General features: G+C 43.3%; 1 protein-coding gene across 1 annotated transcript in view; it reads left to right on the top strand.

The window, feature by feature from the left end:
* Positions 1-18,579, top strand: part of LOC133630645 (uncharacterized) — a 92,270-nt gene extending 73,691 nt beyond the window's left edge. Inside the window, exons 11-14 of the mRNA XM_062022253.1 lie at positions 4,142-4,390; positions 4,835-5,006; positions 12,122-12,163; positions 18,350-18,579. Coding sequence (XP_061878237.1) covers positions 4,142-4,390; positions 4,835-5,006; positions 12,122-12,163; positions 18,350-18,451 — 565 coding nt within the window. The 3' untranslated portion in view covers positions 18,452-18,579. The remainder of the gene's footprint in view (positions 1-4,141; positions 4,391-4,834; positions 5,007-12,121; positions 12,164-18,349) is intronic.
* Positions 18,580-25,225: the final 6,646 nt, after the last annotated feature.

Consider the following 25,225-nt stretch of genomic DNA (forward strand, 5'->3'; position numbering starts at 1 on the left):
CTCTGTTTATCTCAGTTTTTCTTCGTTTTTTCCCGACCAACAATGTATGTTAAAATCTTCATCCGTCTCTTTGCCATACCTGCCGACAACGACGGATTTCCTGTAACGAGTACAGTTTTTTGTCATGATCCGTGGTCCGGATCATGTTTTGTTTAGTTATGTTCTGTTAGTTTTGGACTTCCTAAGTTGTTTTGTGCACTTCAGGAGTTTGTTTTGGTTGTCATGGTCACTCTTTGTGTGCACCTGTCTCTGATTAGTGCTCGCCCGCTCACCTGCTTCCCGAGCGCTAATCAGAGGCATTATTTAAGTTGCCTTTGCCAGTCACTCGTCCTGCTTTCGTTGTGTTTGCTCCATGCAATTGTCACGTGAGTTTTTGAGTTCCTTGTCTTTTGCCTATGCTAAGTAAATAGTTCCTTAGCTTCCCGTGCGCTCGGCACGCATCCTTGTTGTTTTGTTTATTGGATGATTTATGGGAAATAAATCACTTCCTACCCTACGCCTTCGTCCGGAGCCGTTCCTTTGCATTGGGAGAACAACCGCGCAGCAAGCGCACCCCCTCATTGTGACATTTTTGATAATCCAGTGGTTAAAAGTACGGTTTTCCATCCAAAATGATTAACTTAAAAAAGGAAGCTACGTAGCGAAGCAACTCCACGGGTCGGGGACAAAATATACGGGAAACATCAGTGATGATTGGTTGGTTTACGTATAAGAACATCCATGATTGGTTGGTTGGTTTACTGTGATGAGTCGCCATTGGTTAAGATTAGGGCAAAACATTAGGGACAGGCCAATCAGAGGCAAGATAGGGCGGGTCATGGAACCAGGAAGGGAAATCACAACAGACATCCCAAATGAGGATGAAGAGAGTCGGAGAAGAGAAGAGGGAATATTCAAGCGGGCAATTTATATATTAAAAAACTAGTGGAAGATGGCAGAAGGATTCTTTTCCTTAATTTTTTCTTTTAGCGATGTAGACGACATCCAGGAAACCCACAATGCGTCTATGTGGAAGTCTCTCTGCTGTGAGGGTTCTCCTGGTGCCGACAGATCTTCTCGAGCCCGGTATACAGGTTGGAGCAAGTCTTTTATTTGTCATACACAAGTATGGTTTGCTTTCCAGAAATATACATTCAAGACTTTTCAGTCCGGCGTGTCTCTGCTCTTGGCTCCAACTCCAACTCCCACCACATGTCTCGGCCCGGCTGCTGCTAATGAGGGCGACAGGTGATTAGATAATCAGCCCCAGCTGGGCAATCTACTAACCTGCCGCTGGGTTCGAGGCCGGGCCATACACACCCCATTCCTGCAGGAGGCGCGCCGACCACGCCCTCCTCCACAGTCTACTTGGCCACATTTGGACAAATGAATGCGTCTGGATAAAAAAATGGCCAACATTTGAGTTGTTTACCATGTAAGCCCAAATCAAAACTGCTCTCGACATGGAAGAAGTGGAATACACATTTAAGAACACAGGATTGTGATGACTTGTGCTACAGTACAGCCTGTCTAAATGCTACATTTCATTTTCATTGGTGTTTTACAACACGACTGTAGCTGACATTTTGTTCATTATTTCTACTCTTTATATTTTGACATTGAATAGTTTAATCATTTTGAAACACAGACAACGTGACTGCAAGATATTTGTTATTTCATGCTATAAATCACAAAGGGCTATTCAGATAAAGGAAGTTAGCTAATAGAATAAACATTGTTTGTACTCTTTAGGATTTTTGCATTTGGAACAGTTAGAAGTGGAGAGGGAGTCGATGAGACATAAATTGGCTATAAAATCCAAGGCAGAATCCACTAAAGCAGAAACAAAAAGGAAAATGCGAGCTGCTCAGAAATTTGCGGGGAAGGCTCATGTCAGAGCCATCAAAGCAAAAATGCCACAGTAATGTGTGAATGAAGCAAAGTAATGTGTAAATAATGTCAATAACTACAAACCCCGTTTCCACATGAGTTGGGAAATTGTGTTAGATGTAAATATAAACGGAATACAATGATTTGCAAATCCTTTTCAACCCATATTCAGTTGAATGCACTACAAAGACAAGATATTTGATGTTCAAACTCATAAACTTTTTTTTTTTTTTTTGCTTAGAATTTCATGGCTGCAACACGTGCCAAAGTAGTTGGGAAAGGGCATGTTCACCACTGTGTTACATGGCCTTTCCTTTTAACAACACTCAGTAAACGTTTGGGAACTGAGGAGACACATTTTTGAAGCTTCTCAGGTGGAATTATTTCCCATTCTTGCTTGATGTACAGCTTAAGTTGTTCAACAGTCCGGGGGTCTCCATTGTGGTATTTTAGGCTTCATAATGCGCCACACATTTTCAATGGGAGACAGGTCTGGACTACAGGCAGGCCAGTCTAGTACCCGCACTCTTTTACTACGAAGCCACGTTGATGTAACACGTGGCTTGGCATTGTCTTGCTAAAATAAGCAGGGGCGTCCATGGTAACGTTGCTTGGATGGCAACATATGTTGCTCCAAAACCTGTATGTACCTTTCAGCATTAATGGTGCCTTCACAGATGTGTAAGTTACCCATGTCTTGGGCACTAATACACCCCCATACCATCACAGATGCTGGCTTTTACACTTTGCGCCTATAACAATCCGGATGGTTCTTTTCCTCTTTGGTCCGGAGGACACAACGTCCACAGTTTCCAAAAACAATTTGTAATGTGGACTCGTCAGACCACAGAACACTTTTCCACTTTGTATCAGTCCATCTTAGATGAGCTCAGGCCCAGCGAAGCCGACGGCGTTTCTGGGTGTTGTTGATAAACGGTTTTCGCCTTGCATAGGAGAGTTTTAACTTGCACTTACAGATGTAGCGACCAACTGTAGTTACTGACAGTGGGTTTCTGAAGTGTTCCTGAGCCCATGTGGTGATATCCTTTACACACTGATGTCGCTTGTTGATGCAGTACAGCCTGAGGGATGGAAGGTCACGGGCTTAGCTGCTTACGTGCAGTGATTTCTCCAGATTCTCTGAACCCTTTGATGATATTACGGACCGTAGATGGTGAAATCCCTAAATTCCTTGCAATAGCTGGTTGAGAAAGGTTTTTCTTAAACTGTTCAACAATTTGCTCACGCGTTTGTTGACAAAGTGGTGACCCTCGCCCAATCCTTGTTTGTGAATGACTGAGCATTTCATGGAATCTACTTTTATACCCAATCATGGCATCCCACCTCTTCCTAATTTGCCTGTTCACCTGTGGGATGTTCCAAATAAGTGTTTGATGAGCATTCCTCAACTTTATCAGTATTTATTGCCACCTTTACCAACTTCTTTGTCACGTGTTGCTGGCATCAAATTCTAAAGTTAATGATTATTTGCACAAAAAAAAATGTTTATCAGTTTGAACATCAAATATGTTGTCTTTGTAGCATATTCAACTGAATATGGGTTGAAAATGATTTGCAAATCATTGTATTCCGTTTATATTTACATCTAACACAATTTCCCAACTCATATGGAAACGGGGTTTGTAGATGAACCATCTGTGGCTGTGACGTGAACACTAGTAAGGTTGTAAATACTGTATAGAGTAGGCTAACCCATGTGGTTCCTGTGGATGTGAACACAAGTTGTAAATACTGTAGTGACTAAATAACATTGTGACTGAAACAGACATAGTGTTTCATTTGGATGAATGGGGTATGTATTTATGTCAACTCTTTTGATAATTTTTTAATTCTTTAAACACTAAAACATCTTTAAATGCGGCTTTTCTTCTAATTTTTGCATGTTCAATTGCTGAAAAACCAGTTATGAACAGAATCGGTGACAAAGGGCAGCCTTGGCGGAGTCCAACCCTCACAGGAAACGTGTCCGACTTACTGCCGGCAATGCGGACCAAGCTCTGACACTGATCGTACAGGGAGCGGACCGCCACAATCAGACAGTCCGATACCCCGTACTCTCTGAGCACTCCCCACAGGACTTCCCGAGGGACACGGTCGAATGCCTTCTCCAAGTCCACAAAGCACATGTAGACTGGTTGGGCAAACTCCCATGCACCCTCAAGGACCCTGCCGAGAGTATAGAGCTGGAAGCATGTAGTAAAATGTGTCAGTAACGTCCGCACCAAGAGTCTGTGTTGTATATTTTTTGCAGCGCTCATGCTGTCGGCCAGAAGCGCCAAGAGGCTGAGCACGGCCACCAAAACAGCCGGCCGGCAGTTTGCAGCAGCTCCTCAGATGATGCTGAGAGCAGCAGGAAACCTCCTTCGCCTCCGCTTGCTCAGAGGCACAACAGAGAGCATGAACGTGCCGCACCGGAGACGGTGGAGTCCCAATATGAAACAGGCTACACCAGCGGAGGAGCCACCGCGTGTGAGCTGGACCAAGACCAGGACCTCTACAGGTGGGCTATTGAGGGACTGTCGTCATTTCATCAGGAAAAACAAAACAACGCAACATTTCCTGGTGCATCACCTTGAAAAAGGGGATAGTGTTACCGTTGTTGCCATGGTGACCCCACATCACGTTTGATGATAATGGTTCTTTTGTGTACCGGTAGTCTTGTTGTGTTTTATTAGTCCCAGAGTCCAAAACCATGCGTGGTACCTCAACTGGAAACTCTGAATTGTCTGCTTGTGTGGTCCTACGTCCCTTTAGTTGCATGGAATACAGAACATTGAAGTATTTTCAAAGTACACCAACAGCTGCAAGCAACAAAAATAGTCATTAACAGTTTGTAAAAAAAAAAAAAAAAAAAAAAAATGTATTTATGAATATTTCATGCTTGTTTGTGCTCATGTTTTTTTAAATTGTGCCAACGTTCATTATCTTCTCTCCTCCGTTTTAGACGCTACCCAGAGATCATCTCCGACCAGCAGCGCCGGCGGTACAAGAGAGAGTTTGACTCCGCCAGGGCTCGTTATAAAATTCTCTGCCAAGAAATGGACGACATAAGTGACCGGAGTCACGAGCTGAGCCGGGAGCTGGACTCCCTGCAAAAAGGCTCTGTAAAGTACCAGGTAGGAGGAGAAGGTTTGGCTAGTGTAGCCCTTTGAATGTAGTTATTGGCCTTTTAATTGCTGCTCTCTCGAGCTAAAAGTTCCCAGGACTTAGTCCCCACTCAGACTGGAGTCTATCCCAGCTGGTACAGGCTGGACTGGTCAGCTGTCAGTAACTTTGCTCGTATAGACAACCAGCCAGACACCTATGGCCAATTGACCAAACACATGTCACCAGAGGAGCTGGAGTGAACCCACACAAGCACAGTGACAACACACATGCGCCACCCTGGTGCCCATCACATTTTGAAAAACTGATATACCAGATTTTTCAGACTATAAGGTGCACATAAAATAATTTCATTTTCCCTAAACTGGACAGTGCGCCTTAAATTTGTATTACTTCTGGTTTTGGTACATGGTGACCAGTAGATGGCAGTCATGCATAAGTAGGGATGTTGTTTGATAAGAAATTATCGAGTTCGAGCCGATTATCGAATCCTCTTATCGGACCGATTCCTTATCGATTCTCTTATCGAATCCAGATAGGTTGTTGTATATGGGAAAAAAAACACAATATTTGGTTTACCAAAGGCTCACTTTTATTTTATAAGAAAACAAAAATAATAATAAATAAATATTAACTGTTACCCCGCTAACAAAATAAAAATATTGACTGTTGTTACCAATAGTATATTAAGCGGGATTTTTCAGAAAAACAAATATATACAGTAACACAAAAACAACCTGTCTCTGTGATCACTATAGGTGTATAAATATTAATATAGTGTTAAATAAAATCAGTCCCTTGGGCAGAAAACTCAAAATAATACAGCTCTCCAAAAAGTGCACTTCTGCTGCTATTGGAACATACTAACTACACACACTATGACACTAAGAACACCACTGTCATCAATCAATAATTCTTCTTCCAAAAATTTAGCATGTCTGCTTTTTCAGGATCAAGTCTGACCCGCTCTTCGCTAATTGTGTCGCTAACGGTGGAAAAAACACGTTCACTTGGTGTGGAACTAGCTTGGACACACAGATAGGTTTGACGACATCCTCCTCCAGTCTGTATCTAAACCTTCTGGGGTCCATCAGTGGCCTCCTCCAGGAATGACTGCACGTCCTTGTCCTGGAGGGAAAATGAGGGACAGACACAGCATAGAATTAGGGGGGAAATTAGCTGAATGTGAAGACTAGGGTGTCTGTTATTAAGTCTTTAGCATTAGTATGTGGAATTAAATGATGGACTGGATTAAGTAATGAAGTTAAACATTGTACTGATATGATCCACTTTAAGAGGTTGTTGTCACGTGGGGGGGTCGCAGCTGGCTGCGGGGTTGTTCTTCCAATGCAAAAAACGGCTCCGGACGACAGCGTGAAGGTGAGCTTGGATTTATTCAACATAAATCACTCAAACTACCATCAAAAAAAGCAAACAATAAAGCAAAAAGGCAAGCGTGCCAAAAACACAAATGAAGCTGCTACTGAGCAGAAGCTATGACGTGGACTATGAAAACTTACTTGTTCAGCAAGGGACATGAACCGATGTGACAAAGACATGAACAGAAAGAAAGACTTAAATAACAGACATGATTAACAACAGGTGCGTGACTCAAAACGTGAAACAGGTGCGTGACATGACAGGTGAAAACTAATGGGTGACCATGGAAACCAAACCAAACAAGGAAGTGCAACCAGGAACTAAAAAGAGTCCAAAAAACAAACACATGGCCAAAACAAAAACATGAACAGACATGACAGAACCCCCCCTTACGGACAGATCCCAGATGTCCAAAAAACAAAACACAAAACAGGATCAAGAGTCATGGGAGGGCGGGAGGGGGACATGGCGGTGGGTCGCCAGGCCAAGTGGCCCCGAATCCACCGAGGCATAGTCATGTGGCGGCGGTGAGTGGAACGCCGCCGCCACAGGCGAGGTGGACGACCCGGGAAGGGCCACACCCGTGGCCGACGAGAAGGTGGGCGCACCCGGCGTGGCGGACGACCAGGCAGCGGCCACATCCGTGGCAGACGAGAAGGCAGGCGCTTCGTCGTCGTGGCAGGCGTGGAAGTAGCAGATGACGAAGCTTGGCGTGGTGCGTCGGGCGGAAAAGCTTGGTGTGGCGTGTCCTGGCAGCGTGGGTCCTGGTCTTGGCCGCGTGGGTCCTGGTCCTGGCAGCGTGGGTCCTGGTCCTGGCAGCTTGGGTCCTGGTCTTGGTCTTGGCGGCTTGGGTCTTGGTCTTGGCGGCTTGGGTCTTGGTCTTGGCGGCGTGGGTCTTGGTCTTGGCGGCGTGGGTCTTGGTCTTGGTCTTGGTCTTGGCGTGGGTCTTGGTCTTGGTCTTGGTCTTGGCGTGGGTCTTGGTCTTGGTCTTGGCGTGGGTCTTGGTCTTGGCGTGGGTCTTGGTCTTGGTCTTGGTAGCGTGGAGCTTGGCAGCGTGGAGCTGGAACCGGAGCTTGGCAGCATGGAGCTGGAACCGGAGCTTGGCAGCGTGGAGCTGGAACCGGAGCTTGGCCGCATGGAGCTGGAACCGGAGCTTGGCCGCGCGGAACTTGACGTGGTGCAGGTGGCCTAGCTGGGGGCTGTGGCTTGGCATGGTGACGGACTGGTGGTGGCGGCCGGGATGGAGGTTGCTGCCTGGTTGGGTGCAGCTGAGCCACCCCACCAACACAGCTCCCGGCCCCGGCCCCCCCCTCAAGGAGCGGATACCAGACGCGCTCCCTGCGGTCTGGCATCTTCTTTAGGGGTGGGTGGAGGATGGTCAGGAGGGGGGCAGAATCTTCCCCATTAAATTGTCCAAAATGTCTATTCACCACCCCCACTTTAGACTGGGTCTGAAAAAAATCTAAATTTTGAAAATTTTTTCTCAAAAGGATTATTTTTTTAAACAAAGTCCTTAGTGGGCGGCTGACAGAGGGCGTAAATGGAATCTAAAAAAAAGTCTTGGTCTCTGACGTCATCACCAGTGTGCGGGATGACGTCATCAGCACGGGTCTCCTGCGGCAGCGAGGAAGACAGGGCTGGTTGGGGAATCTTGTTGTCCGGGGGAGGATCCTGGGGGAACGACGCGCCATGCTGGCGAAAAGAAGCCTTTCTGGCTGGCCTCCATCTTCGCCAGCGCGTCTCCATCACCTCGTCATGGCCCGTCTGCGGAAGAACGTCTGCTGCGTTCATACTGTCACGTGGGGGGGTCGCAGCTGGCTGCGGGGTTGTTCTTCCAATGCAAAAAAACGGCTCCGGACAACAGCGTGAAGGTGAGCTTGGATTTATTCAACATAAATCACTCAAACTACCATCAAAAAAAGCAAACAATAAAGCAAAAAGGCAAGCGTGCCAAAAACACAAATGAAGCTGCTACTGAGCAGAAGCTATGACGTGGACTATGAAAACTTACTTGTTCAGCAAGGGACATGAACCCATGTGACAAAGACATGAACGCAGAACGAGTGAACAGAAAGAAAGACTTAAATAACAGACATGATTAACAACAGGTGCGTGACTCAAAACGTGAAACAGGTGCGTGACATGACAGGTGAAAACTAATGGGTGACCATGGAAACCATACCAAACAAGGAAGTGCAACCAGGAACTAAAAAGAGTCCAAAAAACAAACACATGGCCAAAACAAAAACATGAACAGACATGACAGTTGTTCAAATGAATAGTGCTTACAAAGTACAAAGAAGAATTAAGAGAAATACTTTCAACCCTATTGAAAATAAGATATTCTTCATCTCAGTATATTAATAATGACTGAATTAATTAATTACCTATTACACAACTGTTGTATATACTAATTCACAGATGTTATTTTATTATAAAAAGGTCAGTAAATGATGTATATATTTGTAAACGCTCTGAAGTGGGAAAGGGGTAGGATTAAATAAGCTTTACTTCGGACATGATGTAAAGTGAAATGATATGAAACTGTGATGTATTATGCTGTAAGTGTGTTCATGCACGAAATAAACTAAAGAAAGAAAGAAAGCACTAGTTTATTAGACAGACCTGCAAACTCTGGAGTGGTGTAGGTACAAGATACCGTTAACGTTATCAGACACATACAAAAAGGCTAACGTTAACGTTACCGTTAGCCACTGACTATGCTTAGGTAACGTTAGCCGAGCTAACATTACTGCAGTCCTGGTTGACATAAGAGGTAACCTTATTTTAGCCTAAAGGCTACAAGTGAGCAAATATGGAAATTAACCGGCAACAGTTAACGTTAGTTACTCACCGCCACTATCACTGGAGCTGGGGCTGCAAGTTTGAAGCAGAGGAAGAGGGGCGCGCTTCGTCATCTCTGTCCGACGTGGTTCGCGAACATTCAGGTTATGTACGGCCTGAACATGTTTCAACATGCTTGTTGTACTTCCCCCCTTACATGAGAGCGAAGCCTGGCAATAACTGCATATTACCGTTTCCTCGTCATATTTTTTTTTTAAATGAAGCTATGCCTTGAGGCGTTTTTTCCGGTCCATTGTTGTTGCTGCTTGTGTGACATCACAGGAAATAACTTAGCTCAGTCATTAGACTGAGCTATGTCATTTCCTGTGATGTTCCACAGGGCATTTCCTGTGGGACGGGATTCGTTCCCAAGAATTCGAATAAAGAACCAACTGTTTTTCTTTACTATAGTGGCCTCGATAAAGGGAACCAGTTCTCAAAAAGGGATTTGAGTCCATGGAATCAGTTATTTTCTTATCGAACAACCGGGAGAACCGGTTTCGAACATCATCCTTACACATTAGAGACACGTGTGGACTGCAGGTTGACGCCTGTTCAATAAATGACGCTTGCAATTACCCGTAAGCAAGCAACACTAAAACTTTTAATGTTTCATTGAAAATATAGAACGTTACACATGGCGCTTAAAAATCTGTCCGAAAAATAAATAAAGTAAATAAAATAACAAAGTTTTCCGGTTCGAACGTTAAGTATCTTGTCTTTGCAGTCTATTTCAGTTGCATATAGGTTGGAAAGGATTTGCAAACCAATTTATTCTGTTCTTATTTACCATTTACACAACGTGGCAACTTGACTGGTTTTGTGGAACATTACACATTACATAACCGTCAAAATGTTTTAGTACGACTTACAAGTTACTCTCCATTAAATTTAGCTGAGCTACAAGTTACTCTCCATTAAATGTAGCTAAACTACAGGTTATTCTCCAATAAATGTAGCTAAGCTACAAGTTACTCTCCATTAAATGTAGCTAAGCTACAAGTTGCTCTCCATTAAATGTAACTAAGCTACAAGTTACTCTCCCTTAAATGTAACTAAGCTACAGGGGAAGCTATCTCCGGAGAATTGTGGCAAGCTACACTACAAGCTACAGGGAAAAAGTAGCTAGCTACATCAAAGCTACATTGAACAACATTTCTATCTATGGTCCACATGTATAATATCAATGTTCATGTAAGTGTACAAATATTACTATTAACTATCTGTCATTTAGCTGGGGACACCCTACAACTACCTCTAGGGGTCCCCACACCCCACTCTATCTATTTATTTAGTTTGCCTTTTCTTTGGCCCACCCCCATAATGTTATTCATGTTCTCTACCTACAGTAAAAAAAAACATAATCTATCTATATCTTGACAAAATACAAAGACTTGTGTGTAGTTTGGGAACAGTTGCTAATGGTTATGTGCAGTAAAACTTTTCATGAAGTCACCTTAATGTGTGTTCTTACATTTGTGTTCCACATCTTAGATGAAGAGAACACTTATGATTTTGGTTGACAGAGTAAACAACTAAAAACTAAAGTTTTGACCATTGTTTTCTCTAAAGACATACATGTGTCTAAATATGGCCAAGGACACGCATTATTGTGGGTTCCTGCACGTCATCTTCATCACTAAAGGAAAAATCTCATCTGTGGGAGAGAATTCCTCTTGACGTTTTTTTTTTTTTCGAGTGGTCAGCTTGAAGCGTCCCTCTGTCTCTGACTCCCTCGTCAGTCTTTATGGTTCCAATGACCCGCCTTATCTTGCCTCTGATTGGCCAGTCCTTCATGTTTGGCCCTAACCTTAGCCAATTGTGACTCATCATAGGAACATCATGGATGTTCTCCGTATGTATGGATGTTCTCATTCATCCAGCTCATTGGATTTTATACATATTTCTTTTTTTTTGTCTGGATTCCATCGTCCATTTTCTCTTTTTGTAGCCTGTAGCTTTGATGTAAGCTACCTCACTACATGGCTCTAAAAGTAGCTAAGCTACAGGATTTGCAACTCGTTAAAAAAGTAGCTAAGCTACTGCCAAGCTACTGGGAAATGTAGTTAAGCCAAGTAGCTTAGCTCCATGTAGCTTATTACTGCCAACAACACTGCAGAATCCAGAAGTTGCCCAGTGGGATACATTTCGGTGGTCTGCAATCATGCATTTCTTGTTAAATTACCTGAAATACAGTTGCAACAAAATATATCCAACCCCTGTTGTGAATGACAAATATTTGCAACGTGTACAATCTTTAAGAAGATGTTAATAAATACTGTAGTGTCCATTTGTACTCTTATTTGTGTTTAGCTGTTTAAATTGGTGCAAGTTTAAACGTGTCAGGTTCAAACACAGATGACATCTATTAGACAAGACAAGAAGCAAAGGAAATCAAACAGAGACAGGATTCAATTTAGCTCATGAGGAGAAACGTCTGGGCTGCAAATTCGAACAGTCTCCCACCACGCTCTGACGAGGGAGTTCCACGCATCCTCTTTTATTTGGGCCTTTTCTGATTACATAGCTGCAGCTGTTTCTAAAGGGAGGGGGGTGGTAAACAGCTGTTGCACTCGGTCATAAACAGTTCAAAGAAAAGGTGCCTGGAGCTGTGTCAGGTCTGCTCCCTCTCCGCTTTGTAGATCTCGGGTCAGGACAAGGTCTTCCTGTGGCTGTCAATAGATCAAAGAAACCGACACCTCCATGTCGCATCCCATCGCACACAGTGGAGTTTTACAAGCCTTTTGCTTGATAAGATGAAAGACATCTTTTGTCTTCTCGCAGGGGACCTGAACTCAATGGAACACAAAGTTGTGTGATAACTTATATACAATTATTCTGACAAAACGCTTTCAATATTTGTTTCCCATTAATTATAAATGTATGTGTATGTCTTTGTCAGGGTGTGGCCGATGAATACAACAGACTGAAAGATCTCCAAAGGGTGAGTATGAAAAATGTGCAGGTGATGCATTTACATCTTTATTTTTCTGACAGACAATAACCTCGTAGCGTAGGTCGGAGAAAGCGAGGTCAAAGTTTTGGCAGTTTTGTACGTATTTGTTAAAAGAAAGAAAAAAAAAATCTGTTGGATTGAATTATTTGGCGGTGTTCTGACGAGACATGCTCCTTTGAAGGAATCTCTCATGAGTTTAACCCTGACACTAAATTACGCTATACTTTTGTGTTTTGTTCTTTAATAGACATGTTTCACTCTACAAACCATCAAATTAAGGATTTATTAGGTTATGGGTTTTTTTGCTGGGAAACCGAAAAAGGCTCCCAGGATGCATTGCGGCGCTTGATTTTGGACATCTTGTCATGAAACCATAACCCAATAACACATACATTAGTGCATTTGTATATATTAAATGACAAAAATATAGCGTAGTTTAATAAAACAAATGGAATAACATGAAATATTCATTTAATGTGCAATTACTGTATTTTCCGGACTATAAGGCGCACTTAAAATCATTTTTTCCCCCTCAAAACTCGACAGTGCGCCTTATAACCCGGTGCGCCTAATGAACAGAATAATTCAGGTTTTACTTACCAACCTCGAAGAAATTTTATTTGGTATATGGTGTAATGATAAGTGTGACCAGTAGATGGCAGTCACACATAAGAGATACACTCCATAGACCGCAATATGATGGCAATATGACTCAGGTAAACAACACCAACATTTTATATGCCATCCATCCATCCATCTTCTTCCGCTTATCTGAGGTCGGGTCGCGGGGGCAGCAGCTTAAGCAGGGAAGCCCAGACTTCCCTCTCCCCAGCCACTTCGTCCAGCTCCTCCCGGGGGATCCTGAGGGGTTCCCAGGCCAGCCGGGAGACATAGTCTTCCCAACGTGTCCTGGGTCTTCCCCGTGGCCTCCTACCGGTCGGACGTGCCCTAAACACCTCCCTAGGGAGGCGTTTGGGTGGCATCCTGACCAGATGCCCGAACCACCTCATCTGGCTCCTCTCGATGTGGAGGAGCAGCGGCTTTACTTTGAGCTCCCCCCGGATGGCAGAGCTTCTCACCCTATCTCTAAGGGAGAGCCCCGCCACCCGACGGAGGAAACTCATTTCGGCCGCTTGTACCCGGGATCTTGTCCTTTCGGTCATAACCCAAAGCTCATGACCATAGGTGAGGATGGGAACGTAGATCGACCGGTAAATTGAGAGCTTTGCCTTCCGGCTCAGCTCCTTCTTCACCACAACGGATCGGTACAGCGTCCGCATTACTGAAGACGCCGCACCGATCCGCCTGTCGATCTTACGATCCACTCTTCCCTCACTCGTGAACAAGACTCCGAGGTACTTGAACTCCTCCACTTGGGGCAGGGTCTCCTCCGCAACCCGGAGATGGCACTCCACCCTTTTCCGGGCGAGAACCATGGATTCGGACTTGGAGGTGCTGATGCTCATCCCAGTCGCTTCACACTCAGCTGCGAACCGATCCAGCGAGAGCTGAAGATCCTGGCCAGATGAAGCCATCAGGACCACATCATCTGCAAAAAGCAGAGACCTAATCCTGCAGCCACCAAACCAGATCCCCTCAACGCCTTGACTGCGCCTAGAAATTCTGTCCATAAAAGTTATGAACAGAATCGGTGACAAAGGGCAGCCTTGGCGGAGTCCAACCCTCACTGGAAACGTGTCCGACTTACTGCCGGCAATGCGGACCAAACTCTGGCACTGATCATACAGGGAGCGGACCACCACAATCAGACAGTCCGATACCCCATACTCTCTGAGCACTCCCCACAGGACTTCCCGAGGGACACGGTCGAATGCCTTCTCCAAGTCCACAAAACACATGTAGACTGGTTGGGCAAACTCCCATGCACCCTCAAGGACCCTGCCGAGAGTATAGAGCTGGTCCACAGTTCCACGACCAGGACGAAAACCACACTGTTCCTCCTGAATCCGAGGTTCGACTATCCGGTGTAGCCTCCTCTCCAGCACACCTGAATAGACCTTACTGGGAAGGCTGAGGAGTGTGTTCCCACGATAGTTAGAACACACCCTCCGGTTCCCCTTCTTAAAGAGAGGAACCACCACCCCGGTCTGCCAATCCAGAGGTACCGCCCCCGATGTCCATGCGATGCTGCAGAGTCTTGTCAACCAAGACAGCCCCACAGCATCCAGAGCCTTAAGGAACTCCGGCCGGATCTCATCCACCCCCGGGGCCTTGCCACCGAGGAGCTTTTTAACTACCTCAGCAACCTCAGCCCCAGAAATAGGAGAGCCCACCACAGATTCCCCAGGCACTGCTTCCTCATAGGAAGACGTGTTGGTGGGATTGAGGAGGTCTTCGAAGTATTCCCTCCACCGATCCACATAATCCGCAGTCGAGGTCAGCAGAACACCATCCTCACCATACACGGTGTTGATAGTGCACTGCTTCCCCTTCCTGAGGCGGCGGACCACATTCTTTAAGTAGTTTACCACTAATGCAGTCTGACCCCTGGCTTTTCCTCACATTTGTCTGCTCAAATGTTCTCCAGACATCCATTTCATTAATCTGAATCTGACTGCTCACAGGGGCACCTCTGAATTCAGATAGTTCATTACTGAAATCATGAGAATCAAATCTCAAATAGAACTGGTTTAACTCCTCTGCTAGTACAGAATCAGGCTTGTGGGGGTTAGACAGACCTTTTTTGGAGTCTTGCATTCCGACCATGGACTTAATTCCCCTCCAAGCAGAGCGTGAACTACCATTTTTTAGTTCCTCCTCTACCTTATCTTTATACTGTAGCTTGGCCATTTTCATCTCTTTTTTGACCAGCTTGTGAGCTTCTCTTTGTTTTCCAATATCACCCTGATAAAAAGCCAACTTTTTCAAGTTTAAGGAATTTTTAAGGGATTTGCTAACCCATGGCTTATTATTTGGGTATGCTTTAATTATCTTCCTAGGGATAATCATTTCCTCACAAAATTTAATATAACTTGTCACCGTATCACTCAGATCGTTCAAGTCCTTACAAGAGTCTTTAAAAACATCCCAATTGGTGCTGTCATAGCAACCATTTAGTTCACGAATAGAACCTTCGGTCCACACAGCCACCTCCTTGCACTCCACTTTTCCTCTCTTGAGGGCCGGTTTATACACAGGGGCCAGAATGATGCTGTTGTGATCAGATGAGCCTAATGGTGCTAGTCCGTAGGATTTGTAAGCGCCTTTTATGGTGCCATAGCACAGGTCCAGAATTTTTCCATGCCTAGTTGGGCAGGTTACATACTGGTAAAAGTGACCTAGGGACTTCTTAAGGCTACATGAATTAAAATCCCCCAATAGAAAATGGGGGGCTTCGGGGCTGATACTTTGAAGACGGTGCACAAGTTTAACAATAGTAGATGTTGCCTCTCCCATATTAGCTCTGGGGTGGATGTAGACAACTGTCATGAACAGCTGTGGGATTTCTCGCGGTAAATAAAACGGCCGCAGTGAAACACTTAAAAGTTCAATGTCGGGGCAACATATAGTTTCCCGCACCATGACAGTCTTGCACCAGGCCGGGTTCACATACAAGCACACGCCTCCTCCCAGTGTTTTACCTGTCAGCTGTGCGTCTCTGTCGAGCCGAAAAGGCTGCCCGAAACCAGTGATTTCCAGGTCCTGGTTCAAGTCGTGATCCTTTAACCACGTCTCTGTTAGTGCAATCACACAAGCGTTCTTGTATTCGGATATGCACTTTACATGAGCTTGAAGCTCGTCTACTTTCTTTCTCAGTGATTGTGCGTTACTGAGGATGATGAAGGGAAGGGGTAAGCGGCGTAATCCAAGTCGGCGAAGCCGCTGTCGCACTCCTCCTCTCCGCCCTCGCTTCCTTGTCGAGACCGCTCCTCGCAGCACCGTGCGCGGCTTCCTCATACGTGTCGCCGCCCGCCTCCCGTCTCGGACTCTTGGTTTGCAGATCTCCGGCGGAATGCCAGCTGGTAAGGTCCCGACTTTTGAGCCTCTACAGCGGATCAAAAAGTCACGGCTGTATTGCAGTGGGTGGGGCTGCTGGCCGCTACACACGCTGTCAGTTCTCAGCTGTGACTGTCCCTCGGGCAACGCCATTCAGAGCTCCGCTCATTAGAGCCGCTCGGCCGCAAAGCCCGTGCGCTCATTAGCTCATAATGATAACACAAAACACTTGATCGCACATGACAAACAGAATAAAACAAAATGAAAAAAAAAAAAAAGGACAAACAACAGAGCGACTACTTTTGCGTGTCGCTGCTCAGAGGCAGCGCCACTTCCGCTTCCGGAGGGAATCACCCGGGGGAGCACTCTCAAGTACTCCCTCGAGTGAATCCAAAAAGGGTGGGTACTTTGAGCTGCGGTTTGGCGCGTAAGCGCAAACCAGTCAGGACCCGTTCCCCCACCCGAAGGCGGAGGGAAGCTACCCTCTCGTCCACCGGGTTGAACTCCAACATGCAGGCTCTGAGCCGGGGGGCAACAAGAATTGCCACCCCAGCCCGTCGCCTCTCACTGCCGGCAACGCCAGAGTAGAAGAGAGTCCAGCCCCTCTCGAGAGAACTGGTTCCAGAGCCCTTGCTGTGCGTCGAAGTGAGTTTGACTATGTCTAGTCGGAACTTCTCCACCTCGCGCACTAGCTCAGGCTCCTTCCCCCCCAGCGAGGTGACGTTCCACGTCCCAAGAGCTAGCTTCTGTAGCCGAGGATCGGACCGCCAAGTGCCCCGCCTTCGGCTGCCGCCCAGCTCACATCGCACCCGACCTCTATGACCCCTGCTATGGGTGGTGAGCCCTTTGGAGGGGGACAGGCCCGGCCACCAGGCGCTCGCCATCGTGCCCCACCTCCGGGCCTGGCTCCAGAAGGGGGCCCCGGTGACCCGCGTCCGGGCGAGGGAAATCTGGGTCCATAGTTTTTATTTTTCATTGAGGTCTTCGAGCTGCTCTTTGTCTGATCCCTCACCTATGACCAGTTTGTCTTGGGAGACCCTACCAGGGGGCATATAGCCCCCGGACAACATAGCTCCTAGGATCATTGGGACACGTAAACTCCTCTACCACGGTAAGGTGGCAGCTCAGAGAGGAGACATTTTATATGTTCCATTGAAAATATAGAACATTACACACGGCGCTCAAAAATCTATCAAAATATTTTAGTACGACTTTGGTGAGCTATGAAGCCGCACCGCTTGATGGATTGTACTGTGCTTCAACATAGGAGTATTATTATGGTGTGTGTATAAGGTAAGACATATTATCTGGTGTTTTGTTTCACAATATAATGCAAAAGCAACTTTTCTTACCTTCTGGTACCTGCTGATCTGTATTTAGGATCTGCATAAATCCTGAAAAATTGCACAAGTCCGCCTTTGCCGACACCGTAGTCGATAAGCTTCTTCTTTTTCTATATCTTTTTGTTATGGGACATTCATCCTCCACTGTTGCCATTTCCAATATAAAGTAGTTTAAAATTCTTACTTATATCTGTCAGTAAACTCGCCATGAAAGCGCTAAAACATACCGGTGTAGTGACTTTACATTATTCACCCAAGGAACTTTAGTTATTAGAGAGTTCCGGTCGGACGGTTTTTCACGGGACACATTTGTTGTTTCCGGATGAGGAGATGTTGCTCCGTTATTGATTGAAGTAAAGTGTGAATGTCATTAAAACAGTTAGCTCCATCTTTTGACACTTCTTCCACTCCCGTCCTTGCACGCTACACCGCTACAACAAAAATGACGGGGAGAAGACGCTGTCGAAGGTGAGCCACGTAAATAAGACCGCCCACAAAACGGCGCATCCTGAAGCGACTGTCAGAAAGCGACTTGAAGATGATGTGTAAAACATCATCTATGCAACATTTTGACCAAAGAACCACCATTACATGTTATGTAGACCACAAGGAAGTCTTTTACATTTAGAAAAAAATCATAATAATGTTGTGACTCCTTTAATGCGCCCTATGGTCCGGAAAATATGGTATTCATTTAATGTGCAATTACATCTCTGTATTCCAATGGGGAGCATGTCTCGCCAGAACACCGACAGTTAGTTGGTTTTCCAGCTCCCTCTTACCGTTGTGATCGATATATTTTTTACAATTCTATTTTTAGCCCTAATGTTTGTTAACTAAACTGTTTTATTGATAGAGTCCATGTCTCTTCTAGGCGCCTGGATATCAAGCCAAGAAAAAGGAGAGCAAAGAACTCCGGCAAAAACTATTTCACGTCAAGCGGATGGTGAAGAACTTTGACCGAGGTCTTTGTTAGCGTGTCATATTTTGAAAAATCCACTTATGACTCTTAATTTAATATTCTGGACTTTGCTCATTTCAGTGGCCTTTAAAAATATGATGCGTCCCAGTTGGTGACTATAGTACGTTTATTTTAATAAATTATAGTGGTTCTTGAACACAGTTCGTAGTTAGAATCGTTTTTATATTTAAGCAAATGTTTACATACAAAACAATGTAAACATGATTGATGACTTAGACTCAACCAAAGGCCAAGTTAGTATATATATGTAGTAATGTAGTAACAGACACCTTCATAACAATATGTAATATGTACAATATACACACTGCAAGTATATATATAATGTAGTAACACACATCTTCATAACAATATGTAATATGTACAATATACACACTGCAAGTATATATAATGTAGTAACAGACACCTTCATAACAATATGTAATATGTACAATATACACACTGCAAGTATATACATAATGTAGTAACACACACCTTCATAACAATATGTAATATGTACAATATACACACTGCAAGTATATATATAATGTAGTAACACACACCTTCATAACAATATGTAATATGTACAATATACACACTGCAAGTATATATATAATGTAGTAACAGACACCTTCATAACAATATGGAATATTTACAATATACACACTGCAAGTATATATATAATGTAGTAACAGACACCTTCATAACAATATGTAATATGTACAATATACAACTGCAAGTATATATATAATGTAGTAACAGACACCTTCATAACAATATGTAATATGTACAATATTTACCCTATTTAGGTAATTTCATGCACAGCCGGAATTGATTTCTTCCTAGATAGGCTCCAGCGCCCCCCGTGACCCCGAAAGGGACAAGCGGTAGAAAATGGATGGATTGATGGATTTATTTCCGTTTCCATAGCAGCGCACTTCCAACTTCCTGCAACAAATTTGTTCCTACTCACGGAATCAAACACGAGTGCGTGTTCTAATCATGTCAGACTTGGTAAACAACAAAGACAACTATTGTTGCACATATGAGGATTCACAACCTTAACTTTTTGAAGCTGAATATACAGAGGATGAACTGTTGCTTCTAGAAGCGAGCACGAAGGAAGAGTGGAGACGTTAGAGCAGACGGAAGCCGAGAGAGTGAGGTGAAAGTGACGACTCTATAAATGTGGAACTTGGAGCCAAGCTACTTCGACATAAATGGAGTGCTTACCCAAAATGAACAGGAAACGTACCCGGGCCAGCTGGACCAGACCAACAACTGTCCATGGAGTGAGTCACTTTAATATTGATCATGATTGAAGTGAAGTAATGTGTGTTATTACAACAAAACATGAAATAATACTTTACAGATACTGTAATATGATTGTTCACGTTTTTCACTCAGTACAGATTGGTGTCCTATCAAAATGTTGTGTATTACAAACTCAAAATGTAGCTAATCTCTTGCCGTAGTTAGCTTTTACGGCTAATACCGTAGCATGTAGATGTTTTAGTACGCTAGAAAAAGAGTTCCTCAGTGTTCACTCTTACAATAACAATGTTGCTACAGTTTGGTTATTATACAGGTTACAGAACTTAAATGAAGTATTGTTGACACTTTTTGAAAGTGATTTAGAGGTAGATTTGATTGCTAACATTAGCTGCATTGCTAGCCACAAAGAACGAGCCGATTTCTATGTTAGAAAGTGGGGAAAAAAAACTTTTGTCTTCTTGTCTGTGATAATGATTGTGAACAATAGGCAAAATTCCCCAAAAAAGTGGTGGGATGAGATGGCTCCTGTTTGCTCCCGCCTGCAGCACTGATGTTATTAGTAGCCTACTGTTAGTGAACTTTGCTCCACCAATTTGGAATAACATAATAACATTCACTGTTACCCTATTTTCGGAATATAAGGCGCACTTAAATCCTTTTTTTCCCCTCAAAACTCGACAGTGCGCCTTATAACCCGGTGTGCCTAATGTACGGACTAATTCTGGTGTTGCTTACCGACCTCGAAGCAATTTTATTTGCTACATGGTGTAATGATCAGTGTGACCAGTAGATGGCAGTCACACATACATTAGTGCAGACCTGGGCAAATTAAGGCCCGGGGGCCACATCTGGCCCGTTAAGCTTTTCAATCTGGCCCGCCGGACATTCCCAAATAATTTTTTTAGATGTTTAAGATGGAAAGTGTAGCTGCCATTATGATGTGCAGTGATGTTTTCTAATGACCGTAAGTCTTCAACTATACAAACTATTTTAATGGTTGGAATCTACGCTTATGGATGATATACCAGTTACTATGGTAATATAATTAGTTACTATGGTAATCTAGTTAGTTACTATGGTTATCTACATCACAGCAGCTCAGACGAGGCACCAAACAGTGTGGGCGGGGAGCGTTTCCACAGACGCGGAAGGAGATTTTCACAACAAAGTTCTAAAGCTTAGTGATACTGTATTTCCTTGAATTGGCGCCAGGAATATGGTATTCGCATGCCTCAAATTACAGCCGGGTCAAACTCGTTTCGCAAAATAATTAGCGCATGCTTGGCACTTCCTTCGGGTCAAATATGAGTCATTAAATGACTCCCGCCTCCTGGTGGTAGAGGGCGCTAGTGATCGTTCTTGCGACTGCCGGTACTGCAGAAGACCCGTGCAGCAGAAGAAGACAACCGGGAGCAAGAGTGCGCAGCCATTGTTTTCTTGGACTTTTACCAGGGAGGATTACATATCTAAAATAAAACAGTTTTCTAAACTGGACTTTTAATCGAAGCAGGAGGTAATACTTAAAAGGAAGATCTCCATCGAGACAGAGAAACTTTTAAAACTGAAGAAAGATAAGGAAGACTTCTATATCGATGCTTTTCTTCAAAAGGAGCTGGCATGGACTCATTTATACCTGAAGGTAAGACAATAAAAACGTTTTTTTTTATTAAATGTGCTTTTCATGATAAGGTAAGCGCCGGAGTGAGAAGAGGTTTTAAAATAATTAGCGCATGCTTGGCCATACCGCAGGCTTCTGGTAAGCGCCGGAGTGACAGGAGGTTTTAAAATAATTAACGCCCCTGCGGCTATTCAAGGAAATACGGTATATCAGATATATCACATAGTAGGTGGGTTTATTTTGTACCCTTTGCGTTCATATTTCACTGTTTGTTGCATTTTTGTTGCGTTTCATTTGATTGTAAAATATGTCGATCGAAAGGGGGTGTGACATTCATATTTTGTCAATATTCAGTGTTTTATCGTTCATAGAAAAATTAAAAATTCCATTACATTTTTTTAAGGCAGTCTGTCATAATGTTTTAAACATTCAATCAGACATTATTGTGAGGTTTTGTATTAGTGTTGTTAAAAATAGATATACCGGCCCCCAGACATTTTTTTCTCTAAATGGGGCCCCCGAGTCAAAATAATTGCCCAAGCCTGCATTAGTGTATATGTGTATATTAAATGACAAAAATATAGCGTACTTTAATTAAACAAATGGAATCACATAAAATATTCATTTAATGTGCAATTACTGTATTTTCCGAACTATAAGCTGTCACGCCAAATTTCTTCCCCCCTACGTCATCCCATAGCTTGTGTTTGTAAATTGTTTTTTTAAATTTATTTTTTATTTTTTATAATATAGCGTTAACAAAACGTCTGTATTAATCGGACAAATTAACTTGAGGATATTCCTGACTGAATGCACATTTGACTCATAGACATATGCGGAAGTGAATAACAGTGTACAATAAGTTAATTGATTATCAATCAACATTATCAAACTTTATTAAAACTAAATTTATTATCGGGGTTGTTGGCAATTATTTTTATTATTTGCTAAAAACTGCTCCTACTCACTTCTCAATATTGGACTACCACGGACCAGCCGCATACAGTAAAGGTATGTTCTTACTTGAAGTTAGAGTGAATTTTAGTAAATCGTGTTTGCCAACAATATCAACCTAAAATTCATCCGTCTGAAAGAAAAATTAACCCTGAAGTAGTGTTGACCCGTGGAAAACGAATCAAAAATCGTTTAATTCTCCGTCCTATACGGTAGTCAAATGTGTAGTCAAATGTGCAATGAGTATTTGTTCACATATGCATTCCCAAAGTAACACGATTTATGGGAAACATGAGTGCTGACGTAAAAACAACGAATGAAACTAAAAAAATTTAAGTTCACATAAATGTCATTTTAATTTAGTTCACTTACACAGAGAACTAAAAAAACTGAATTTAATGAATCAATTTAGTTTTAATAAAGTTTGATAATGTTGATTGATAATGAATTAAGTTATTGTACACTGTTATTCATTTCCGCATATATCCACGAGTCAAATGTGCATTCAGTCAGGAATATCCTCAAGTTAATTTGTCCGATTAATACATACGTTTTGTTAACGCTATATTATAAAAAAATTTAAAAAATACAAAAAATTTAAAAACATTTTTTTACAAACACAAGCTATGGGATGACGTAAGAGGAAACGTGACCCCGGAAGTAAAAGGGGTGTGTGTGTGTGTGTGTGTGTGTGTGTGTGTGTGTGTGTGTGTGTTTGTAGGGGGGAAGAAATTTGGCGTGACAGCCGCACTTGAAATAATTTTTTCCCCCTCAAAACTGGACAGTGCGCCTTATAACCCGGTGCGCCTAATGTACGGAATAATTCTGGTTTTGCTTACCGACCTCGAAGCTATTTTATTTGCTACATGGTGTGATGATAAGTGTGACCAGTAGATGGCAGTCACACATAAGAGAAACGTGTAGACTGCAATATGACTCAAGTAAACAACAGCAACATTTTATATGTACCATTGAAAATATAGAACATTACACACGGCGCTCAAAAATCTATCTAAATGTTTTAGTAAGACTTTGGTAAGCTATGAAGCCGCACCGCTTGATGGATTGCACTGTGCTTCAACATAGGAGTATTATTATGATGTGTGTATAAGGTAAGACATATTATCTGGCGTTTTGTTTCGCAATATTATGCAAAAGCTACTTTTCTTACCTTCTGGTACCTGCTGATGTGTATTTGGGATCTGCATAAGTCCTGAAAAGTTGCGCGCGTCCGCCTTTGTAGTCCGTGCCGACATTTGATTTGTTTGAGAAACTTTCTGTGATGCAATCAAGTTTATTCTCTACAATATTAGTAGTGTTTGAGAACAGAAATAAACGTAAAGAAATGACAAGAGATGGCATTAGTTTGTGTTCTTTTGTGGTTGCTATGCCTAAATATAAAGAGAAGACCTGCTTGTGCAAATAAACTAATTCCTAGTACAAAACCCCAAAACCAGTGAAGTTGGCACGTTGTGTAAATGGTAAATAAAAACAGAATACAATGATTTGCAAATCCTTTTCAACTTATATTCAAATGAATAGACTGCAAAGACAAGATACTTCACGTTCGAACTGGAAAACTTTGTTATTTTTTGCAAATATTAGCTCATTTGGAATTTGATGTCTGCAACATGTTTCCAAAAAGCTGGCACAAGTAGCAAAAAAGACGGAGAAAGTTGAGGAATGCTCATCAAAGACTTATATGTCATTCACAAACAAGGATGGGGCGAGGGTCACCACTTTGTGAACAAATGCGTGAGCAAATTGTTTAAGAACAACATTTCTCAACGAGTAATTGCAAGGAATTTAGGGATTTCACCATCTACGGTCCGTAATATCATCAAAAGGCAGAAAATCTGGAGAAAGGCAGAAAACCAACATTGAATGCCCGTGACCTTCAATCCCTCAGGCGGTACTGCATCAAAAAGCGACATCAGTGTGTAAAGGATATCACCACATGGGCTCAGGAACACTTCAGAAAACCACTGTCAGTAACTACAGTTTGTCGCTACATCTGTAAGTGCAAGTTAAAACTCTACTATGCAAAGCGAAAAAGCTATTTATCAACAACACCCAGAAACGCTGCCGGCTTCACTGGGCCTGAGCTCATCTAAGATGGACTGATGCAAAGTGTGAAAGTGTTCTGTGGTCTAACGAGTCCACATTTCAAATTGTTTTTGGAAACTGTGGACGCCGTGTCCTCCGGACCAAAGAGGAAAAGAACCATCCGGATTGTTATAGGCTCAAAGTTGAAAAGCCAGCATCTGTGATGGTATGGGGGTGTATTAGTGCCCAAGACATGGGTAACTTACACATCTGTGAAGGCACCATTAATGCTGAAAGGTACATACAGGTTTTGGAGCAACATATGTTGCCATCCAAGCAACGTTATCATGGACGCCCCTGCTTATTTCAGCAAGACAATGCCAAGCCACGTGTTACATCAACGTGGCTTCGTAGTAAAAGAGTGCAGGTACTAGACTGGCCTGCCTGTAGTCCAGACCTGTCTCCCATTGAAAATGTGTGGCACATTATGAAGCCTAAAATACCACAACGGAGACAGTTCATCACTCTATCTGTAAGTGCAAGTTAAAACTCTACTATGCAAAGCGAAAAAGCCATTTATCAACAACACCCAGAAACGCCGCCGGCTTCGCTGGGCCCGAGCTCATCTAAGATGGACTGATGCAAAGTGGAAAAAGTGTGCTGTGGTCTGACGAGTCCACATTTCAAATTGTTTTTGGAAACTGTGGACGAAACATCCGGATTGTTATAGGCGCAAAGTTGAAAAGTGGCAACAAAAACACTGAGAAAGTTGAGGAATGCTCATCAAACACTTATTTGGAACGTCCCGCAGGTGAACAGGCTAATTGGTGAGCCACGTAAATAAGACCGCCCACAAAACGGCGCATCCTGAAGCGACTTGAAGATGATCTGTAAAACAT

This window comes from Entelurus aequoreus, linkage group LG16, assembly GCF_033978785.1.
Source record: "Entelurus aequoreus isolate RoL-2023_Sb linkage group LG16, RoL_Eaeq_v1.1, whole genome shotgun sequence".
NCBI classification, from domain to species: Eukaryota; Metazoa; Chordata; class Actinopteri; order Syngnathiformes; family Syngnathidae; genus Entelurus; species Entelurus aequoreus.